The sequence below is a fragment of the Trypanosoma cruzi genome, genomic scaffold (genome assembly GCF_000209065.1).
Source record: "Trypanosoma cruzi strain CL Brener 1047053516657 genomic scaffold, whole genome shotgun sequence".
NCBI lineage: Eukaryota > Euglenozoa > Kinetoplastea > Trypanosomatida > Trypanosomatidae > Trypanosoma > Trypanosoma cruzi.
Window position 1 is genome coordinate 114,712 of NW_001849436.1, and position 9,121 is coordinate 123,832.

The 9,121-nt window shown below is 41.1% G+C and overlaps 4 protein-coding genes and 1 pseudogene across 4 annotated transcripts, besides 10 other annotated features; 1 reads left to right on the forward strand and 4 right to left on the reverse strand.

The window, feature by feature from the left end:
• Nucleotides 1-506, reverse strand: Tc00.1047053510167.4 (hypothetical protein, conserved; the record flags this gene model as incomplete). Its single annotated transcript, XM_800737.1, has 1 exon — nucleotides 1-506. A coding segment is annotated over one exon (506 nt), but the record flags the coding sequence as incomplete, so codon positions are not given.
• Nucleotides 1-6,794: a sequence feature (heterozygous, Esmeraldo-like haplotype).
• Nucleotides 754-3,921, reverse strand: Tc00.1047053510167.10 (phosphatidylinositol 3-kinase 2, putative; the record flags this gene model as incomplete). The annotated part of the gene is made up of 1 exon (XM_800735.1): nucleotides 754-3,921. The coding sequence occupies one exon, from the start codon at nucleotides 3,919-3,921 to the stop codon at nucleotides 754-756; it is 3,168 nt and encodes a 1,055-aa protein (XP_805828.1).
• Nucleotides 3,936-3,961: a microsatellite.
• Nucleotides 4,086-5,015, reverse strand: Tc00.1047053510167.20 (hypothetical protein, conserved; the record flags this gene model as incomplete). Its single annotated transcript, XM_800736.1, has 1 exon — nucleotides 4,086-5,015. One exon carries the CDS (start codon nucleotides 5,013-5,015, stop codon nucleotides 4,086-4,088), a length of 930 nt encoding a protein of 309 aa, XP_805829.1.
• Nucleotides 5,037-5,088: a microsatellite.
• Nucleotides 5,117-5,142: a microsatellite.
• Nucleotides 5,213-6,121, reverse strand: Tc00.1047053510167.29 (exosome complex exonuclease, putative; the record flags this gene model as incomplete). Its single annotated transcript, XM_800738.1, has 1 exon — nucleotides 5,213-6,121. One exon carries the CDS (start codon nucleotides 6,119-6,121, stop codon nucleotides 5,213-5,215), a length of 909 nt encoding a protein of 302 aa, XP_805831.1.
• Nucleotides 6,166-6,192: a microsatellite.
• Nucleotides 6,257-6,317: a sequence feature (A-rich).
• Nucleotides 6,795-7,638: a sequence feature (areas merged during assembly that could not be assigned to a particular haplotype. This can correspond to areas where the two haplotypes were merged or to regions with more than two copies in the genome that were merged during assembly.).
• Nucleotides 7,639-9,121: a sequence feature (heterozygous, non-Esmeraldo-like haplotype).
• Nucleotides 7,771-7,801: a sequence feature (AT_rich).
• Nucleotides 8,005-8,278: a mobile genetic element.
• Nucleotides 8,514-9,121, forward strand: Tc00.1047053510167.37 (annotated as a pseudogene; the record flags this gene model as incomplete).

The following is a 9,121-nucleotide window of genomic DNA, read 5'->3' on the forward strand; positions in this document are numbered from 1 at the left end:
CCCGTTGCTGTTGCTGCTGTTGCAAAAATGACCTTTTTCTTTTTCTCCTCAATACCTTCGGCACCGGCCACGTAGGCCTTGATGGCACGAGAAGAGCCCTCATTTTTCTTGAGCTTCTTCTCCGGTTCAGTAAAAAGAGTTGACACCATCTGCTTGAACATTTGCCACAGGGCGGAGCCAAATTGAAAAAAAAACAAAATCCCCATGAAATTCACAACGATAAATGAAAACACACGCCCTTTATATTCATTCCACAGGGTAAAGACTTGTTTGGCGTACCCGCCGTTCTTATTATTGCCATCAAAGCCCAAGGTGCGGAAAGCCGAAGTAGACGACTCTACGCGGCTCCTTATTTCTACCCAAGAGTTTGACATCGCGGAGGATATTTTTCTGCCGGAAGGGTGATCCCTCATATAGTTCATTCCTTGACGTGCGTACCTATGCACCGTTGGGTGCTTTGAGAGTCGCAGCAGCATCTGCTTCGTTAAGGGATTCCACCAAGCCATGATCTTGATCTACGAATAACAACAAGGAAAAAGAAATAAAACAAAATAAATCACGGCTCGCCCAAACATATTTCTTGTTTCTTTTTCCATTAAATTCAGACGAAAATACACAAGAGAAAAATAAAAAATAAAAAATGGAATAAACCCCCACATACAACAACAAAAATAAATAAATATGAATACATGCAACGACAACAGACAAACAAACAAAACAAAAGTAATTACACCCTGTACTATGAATTTAACACTAATGTGTCATAATATGAATATAGTCATTGAACAGAGTACGAAAGTTGCTCGTAGCAAGGGCTATTTGAAGCCGATAATGTTCCCTTGCCTCCTCACTTGAACGATCAATAAGCAAAACAGTTCTTAGCCAGCCAATGTCCTCAATCTTCTGTAGTTCTGGTATGCCTGTCGAAAGCATTAGCATAAAGAGAGTCATCAGCGTACCACCAAAACGTCTTACAACGTTAAAGGCATGACATGCCAGATCCACAAAATACAAATAAATAGGACTACTTTGTCCTCCCAACATATAGACGTACATTGGTGTAAAAATAAAAGGCGCAGTTTCCCTTTTAATACCGAATTTCGTCTTAAAGTTTCCCAAGAAATGACCAAAATCAATATGAAAAAGGGTTCCGTCCTGGCGAAGCATAATATTATCATTGTGACGATCACCGATACCCAAAACATATGTTGCTACAGTATATCCGGCAACACTGCAAATAAAATTCCAGAGACATCTTTCCACTTCGTCTCTTTCCCGGTTAAACTGCCTTAGCCAATTCATGAGCGGTTCCTCACGGAAGGCAGCTTGTGCACCACCATATTTGCGAGTTATGTTTGCAACAGTATCACTGTTAAGAACAACCTCAATCATTCCGACTCCCTCTCCAGTAGTAATGCACCCATAAGGAATGATGTGGAGGTATAACCCACAAGACTTCCAAAGGGAATCCATCAATTCAAGAAGTTGAAGAGTAAACAAATCTTGTCGCAAATCATCCCCTGCCTTAAAAATCACGTAAAAAGGATCACCTTCTTCTTGATAGTTTCTAAATACAAGCCAAAGAGGAAATTTTTTTGAATCCATTACTTTGCACTTACCAATATCGAGACCGCTACACTCCATTGCCGGGTTTATGGGGAGGGTAAAGCGGCGTGGCAAACGCAAGCCTTGAAGATGCTCTCGAAGACAGTCAATGCGATCCTTTTTCGGCGCATCTTTAACACGCATCGCACATTCAAACAATTGATCAGCTAAATACAATTGACGCAAATAAACTTTTCTTTCTGGCATGCGACGGATCAATTCTTCCAATAGAAGTCCATAGCGTTCAGAAACGGATGTATTCTCCATCTCTGAAACCAGGTACCAAAAAACATAATGGCCGATCATATGCGGCGATTGTAATGACCTTCTCAACAAAAATCTAAATAAAGCGGAATCATGATAGGGTTCATGCTTAAGAACTTGTACCAATTGTAAAACACACCCTTTGAGTTCGTAATCTGTCATACCGTTCAGATACTTTACAGCATGCTCTCGAACAACGATATCCACATATCTTATATCTAGTAATTCAAGCGCATCCATCGGTTGAAGAGGAGCCCATTGTGGTAAAATAGTATGAGCCTCATATACAGCATAAGGCCGAAGCCAATTAACAGCAAGAAGAAACTTTGCAAGTGCCCTCGGACGCAAAATGAGTTCTCCTCGATGTTTCCAGAGAAGCACCTTATCAATTGTTGTAAGTTCAGTCAGTGGGTCACTTGCAAGGATTCGCTTTAACTGTCTTAACTGTTCAATTTTGCTTTCTCTCAAATTTCCAACAAGGCAAAGATCACTATCAAGAAGTTGCTGTTCCCAGTCACGCCTTTTGGAATCTGGAGGTGCAACGTTCGGGATCACCACGGGTTTATTAAAACTAGGAAAGATCAAAGAAAAACCCATATCATTTTTATTGGAATTCTTTGGGATAGGACACATTGGGTTTGCCTTTTTCTTTGTGCTCCAAAGACGCATATCTATCTTTCCTGTCTGCATACAAGCCATATAGTCAAATACTTGGACAGACGCATACCCTAAAAAGAATACGGGACTCAGATGACATTCCTCCATCTTTTTTACACCAATACGCTCCTCTGCTTTTTGAACAATTTCTTCAGCGCTGAGAGAATTCACACTACAAAAGCGTTCCCCACAGGTGGCCAACAGACTAATACACAATTTGATTTCTCGAGGGGCATTAGAAACTAGTATATCAAACGTCAGTTTCGTTTCCTTTCCCCAATTAACGGAGGAAGAAGTATTAAGCTCATTCGACGCAACCAAATCATTACACACTGTCCACTTAGTCATCTGAGGTCGACAAACCAATTTGGCACCATGGTAAACTTCTACAAGCATTGCAAGATACAATAAATCGCCTTCGCGAACACCTTCTTCCTTTGCTCTCTCCGAAGTAAAGACAAGATTACAGAGATTCTCTCCAATTTTGACTACCAATTTACCTTCAATATCCCAAACACTGATTCCTGTGGAGATGTCATCGGGAGATTCACTTTTATAATAAACATGGTGATGTTCATCACTGGTTTTGCTGAAGTACGAGTACGAAGGCACAAATATAGGGTCAGTTAGAAGTGTCTTCTCATGCGGCTCAACAACCACATTTACCTCCCGCTGCTGTGTCACACTGTCCCTTATGTAGCAAAAATTAATCAATATTTCATCCCCATAAACGTATTCCTTTCGTCCCTGTATTTTGAAAACGTACATGATTCCTTGGCTTTTACTTTTGTCAAAATTTGTAATCAAAAACAAGCGTTCCATTGTGATCAGTATTGCATCTGAAGCCTTCATGTCAAACGGAAATCCCCGCAATGTGGAGCAGGTACAACCAACAAGATCTATGTACCAGATACGAAGCAAAACCGTACCCAAGCTCCCGTTACTCATCCCTCTTGAACTCAACTCGGTCAGCATTTCAAGCTGTGCTTTTTCGAGAGAAGGCAGGGAAAAGCGATATGGCAAAGTACGCATAGCCCGAGAAGAGGAGATGGAAGAGTTCTCCTTTTGAAACTCATGCCATTCATACTCAAACGAGGCGCGAATCTTCTTTCTGAACTCCTTGGCCTCAAGACTGCTACTCTGGCCATATAAACCAGTGCCCACAATGTATTCTATAATAGCCTCAAGTTCACCTTCAGTCTCAATTTCGTTCTCCTGAAAGATAAGAGATTGGAGAATAGTAGAAAGCTGTGTTACATTCCGTTTACATTTTTCGCTCCTCTCAAAGAGTCGCTCAAACCCTTCAGAGTTTTCGGAACCATAAATATCTTCCGCCTCCAGCTCTTCCCTAAAATCGACTTTCAAACCTTCAAACAATTCGCTGGGGGAAGACATCTAAAAGACACATCAAAAAAAACAAAAAAAAAAAAAAAAACAGATCAAATGCTTAAAAAAAAGCTCAAACAAAAAACATTACTCAAACAAACAAACAAAAAACGTTTGTCTCAAAAAAGGTATATATATACTGAAGAACAAGAATAAGACTAAATGGTAATTAGTTACTTCCATGGAACCAGACTGCGATCAATAAGATGCGGACCACAGTGTCGCAGCAGCGGAAGAAGGGGGGGGCAAGTTATCCCATAAGGCGGGTAACGAAACTGGGGATTTCTTTTATTTTTCGTTTCTTTCCCAGCAGTACAAAGATACATATCCTTACTAACATAAGAAAGAGCAATGGCATCATTATATGGTAAAGCAAGCCGATACGGTTCCAGATCCCTCACAAAGGGAGCTGCGTCCTCAAATGCAAGCCCTATATAAAAAAAATTTTCCGCTGGATAACGTAAGGCCTGTCTATGGTATTTCAAAAAGCGCTCTTTTTTGTGTTTCCATCCAACAACGATGATCGATTCTGGAAAATGACCTGTTATTTCGTAAAAACGTGCGATACTAAACAACAAATTTTCCAATGAGTCCCGAGCAAATTCTTCAGTAAAGATTCGCCTTTCAAGAGCATTCCTAATCTGAACACTGGAATTGAAGAGACCAAATAAATTGGTTTCCTCAGCCACAAGATAATAACTTAGAGCTTCGCTACGGGGCCCCGCACTGACTTTGGTCTGACCTCCCGAAAAAATCAATATAGAGGAATCAAATCTCTCTTTCAAAATCTGTAATGCTCGTCGAATATGAGATGCAAGACAAAAAGGTAAAGTTACACCATCACGAAGCTGATGCTTCTCGAATTCCCACAAACTTTGGTTCTGCCAATCGTAAGCGTTCAAAGATCTTAAGACACCATGACAAGGAATCATAATAAGCGTGTCTGTATGACGATACATGGGGTTAAAATATGAGGGCTTATGCGGAATCTGATTGACCACTTCGCTCTCGCTGTCGTCGTACCACATTGTAGCAAAACATATTACATATATTAGAGCTATGAGTGAAAGTAAAAAACGACTTTTGTGTAAACGGATTTTCATTTTTATCCCCACCTAATCCAGAATAAATAAATAATAAAATAAAAAAGAATAAAAATAAATAAATAAATAAATAGAAGTATATATAACAGTTTACACGGCAGTTTTTTTTTTTTTTTTTTTTTTTTTTACAAAATTTTGACCCAAAGCTGAAAAAAAAAAGAAGCATAACAATAAAAACAACAAAATATATAAAGCTTTTATGATCTCTGACGTTTTCGTTTTGTTATGGCCTCCATGACGGCATTTGTTATTAAATCGTAATTCGAAGTATGTAGAACATCAAATGGCCCAAGTCCCACATCAATGGACAATTTCACAGAAGCTTCAATGGTTTTTGCAAATATTGGGAGACGGGCAAAGTTCATTACCTTAATGCAGTTTGCCACACGCGCGACACTTCGTCTCACGTCAACATCTGTTTGCTCGTTAAAATAAAAGGAATTATCTGTTCCTCCCCTCTGTGCCACGTCTGGGTTCACCCAAACCATTCCATTAGTCCCAAGAATAATACCCACCGGCAAAATACCAAGTTTCAAAAAATGATGTTTCGCGCGCCTTACCAAGGCAGGAGAGACCAACACAAGCATTCCAAAACCAGTGAGTTTTCCATATTTTTCACCACATCGAGTATGAAGAGAAACTACACCATCGGAAGAAATGCGTTGCACTTCAGCAACAACTATTTCGTCTTGATCAAATATGTGTCTCATAGTGAGTTCATCATTTCTTCCCCTCCTCCTGAGTATACCACCAGGCTCAGTTGCGTTCGAAAGCAGCATCACCGCGTCTTGATAGGCAGAAATATCAATACGCCACCGATTGCCACTGACCTCTTTTACTCGACCAATAACAATGTCCCCTATTTCAGGATGATATCGCGTAGATATCCCCTTGACTGAAACTACACGATCCGTTACCTCTATCAAACCATTAATGGCAGCAATGATTTCACCACCGCCTTCCTGTGCAGCAGCAACTTCATTTGGTCGATTGCCCTCGTAGGTACTGTATCCCCTAAGAAACACAACACCTTCAGGTTCTAAAAGCTTGGAATCACCCAAAGAACCACATATAGAATCCCCAACAATACAAGTTGTGAGGTTCATGGCGAAATTCAAGCTGCAAGAGAAAAGACAAAAGTAAAGAAGCAAAAAACAAAAACAAAAAAAAACAAAAAACGAGTATTCCACCACCGGCATCATCACAAACACATCTCCAAGAACAAAACGGAGTGCAACATTAAAACAAAACAAAAACAGCAGAAAAAAAAACAACAACAACAAAAAAAAAAAAACAAAACAACAAAGAGCCAGCCCCAAAATAAGCACAAGCCACCCCAAAAAATGACGCAGGCAAAATTAAAGTTCATAACAGAAGTAGAATAAACGAAATGAACAATAAAAGTTAAAAAATATACATATGCTTCCAAATCCGCACCAGAGCCTCGATTTACCATTGGCGACGCCATCCGCCACACAACCGGGACGCGCTGCCCAATACAGGAAAAATAAAACACATCCACGCCCTTATTTGAAGATTTCCAAAGAACTGGCCGCATGCTCGCGCGCGGCGGCAGCAATCAATGCGGGCGTTCGCGGTTTCGGGGGGCGAAGGGGCGGCCGCCTTGGTTTCCTTGCGGCGCGGGCGGCGGCGTATGGTCGAGGACGGGCGGGGAAGAACGGCGCGGCGAAGTGCGGCTTCTCGGCCGCTGGCGATGTTGCTGGTGAGTTGTGGCTTTTCCTGTCAATTCCTATTGCTTTTTGCGGCGTTTCCTGTGGCTTTTTTTTTTGTGTAATATTTCTTCTTCTATTACTCGTTCGAAGGGCGACATGCATGGAACATCTTTTTTTTGTGGCGCTCCAGTATATCACCCGCGTCGCGAGCTTTGCTGTTACTTTTTGATGTTAACACTTTCGCACACAAAGCACCTGCGTGAAGGCCAGCGCATGTTTAAACCAAGTACCGAATGAAGTGCCAGAGGGGCGTCATCCGATTCTCCGCAGAATGAGAATGCTTCGAAATGACAATAACACTGCTTCTTGTGCGCGGACAAAACATTTTGGCGAGGCAGGGGCAATTGTTGGCACGTTTTTTTTTTCTATAATGCGTTGTCATCCTTTTCTTTTTTTTCTTTGTGAGAAAAAACCTTTTCATTTTTATCCGTTGGCAATTCACAGTAAATTCAAACAGTATTAAAAGAATCGAAAGATAAGCATAACAAACATGGCACGCCAACTCAGAAACTCGTTTCTTATTCCCCAACGCTGAAAAATATGTGGTGTACTCAACAATGCATTTGGTATCTCACGCCTTCCAGTGAAATCAAAAAAGGAATAGAAAATACAAATAGACTACTGAGAGAAAAAAAAACTTCTGGTGTATAATTCAATTCGCTCATTCTATTGCTCAATTATGAATTTTTCTATTCCTTAACGCCATATAGCGTTTTTCCGATGGGCATATAAATTCTTTATAATACGCGGAACCAATCGCCTTTTTATGTATTTCTTTTGACAGAAACTTTAAATGAGTTAATGACAGCCGATTTTGCCGCTATGTTATGCTATAAATTACTTTTTGACTTAACAATTTCATTTTTGGACACAATACATATGCGAATGACACTGTGGAGTATTTAAATGATGCTGACGCACCATTCCCATGAATATCAGGCTAGCGTTTTGCACGATAGAGAGGCGTAACGGCTTTTATATAGGAGAAAAGCTTCTCAGATGCTAAAGTTTTTTCCAGGACCTTTTTAATCTTTTAATTTTTTAAATTTTTAAGAAAAACACTGTCAATACCGGACAAGGGTGCCCGCCGAACAAATAAATACTGCACTGAGGGTTAATAAAGCGAAAGAACAATACACCGATGCCTGTCCAAAGAAATTATTCTTGCTACCCCATTTTTTGAATATTTTTTGTGAAGGGAAGGCCGCCGTGTTTTCCTTATTTTTCTTTTTTTTGTTCTTGACCACTGTTCACTGGGAGCTTGTGAAGAGAATGTTCACGGGGCATGTGGGCTATCTAATTTAACATATTTATCTTGATAAAAATAGTCTATCTCTGTACGTCATTTTCTCTATCTGTTTCTGTTTGACCGAGATTGAGGGATTCAAGGAGCCAACAGCGTCTAGACGATTTGTAATTATTTTCATTTTTGCCCTTCATCCTCTTTCATTCCGACCTCGCGGCGGAGTCTTGTGGCTGGAGGAACCCAAAGCATTCCGCTTTTTAAGGAATAATATCTCCAATTCTAACAAATTACACCGTGTCATGAGAGAGGTTATCGGAATATATACTTGGGATAAACATCGAGGGTAATGGCGAGGCCACTGCCTCTCTATTGCCCCCTTCTTTTTTTCCGTTCTATTTATATAGACAAGCTCAGGATTCAGCCAGCAGCACAGGCAAATATTCAACGTAATTAAACAGGCTTTACCTTCACATGGAAATATCAATCACGAGTCAAAATTCAAGCGTCAAGGTGGAAAGAATGCCCCAATTGCTCCTTTACGTGCTTGTTTTTGTTTTTCCCTTTGAATTTTTGCCCCAATGTGCCTGCTCATGCCCTGGCACCCGAATCGAGTCGAATTGAACTGTTTAAGCGTAAGAATTCGACGGTGCCGTTTGAAGACAAGGGCAAAGTCACCGAGCGGGTTGTCCACTCGTTCCGCCTCCCCGCCCTTGTTAATGTGGACGGGGTGATGGTTGCCATTGCAGACGCTCGCTACAGGTCATCCAATGACAACTCCCTCATTGATACGGTAGTGAAGTACAGCGTGGACGATGGGGAGACGTGGGAGACTCAAATTGGCATCAAGAACAGTCGCGTATCGTCTGTTTCTCGTGTGGTGGATCCCACAGTGATTGTGAAGGGCAACAAGCTTTACGTCCTGGTTGGAAGCTACAATAAATCGGGAAGCTACTGGACTTGGCAGCCTGATGGAAGCGACTGGGATATTCTGCTTGCCGTTGGTGTGGTTACGAAGTCCACTGCAGACGGCAAGATAACTGCGAATATCACATGGGGGGAGCCCCGTGTCACTGAAAGGAATTTTCCCGGCATACATGGAAGGGATACACCACAAGCAATTTCTCGGC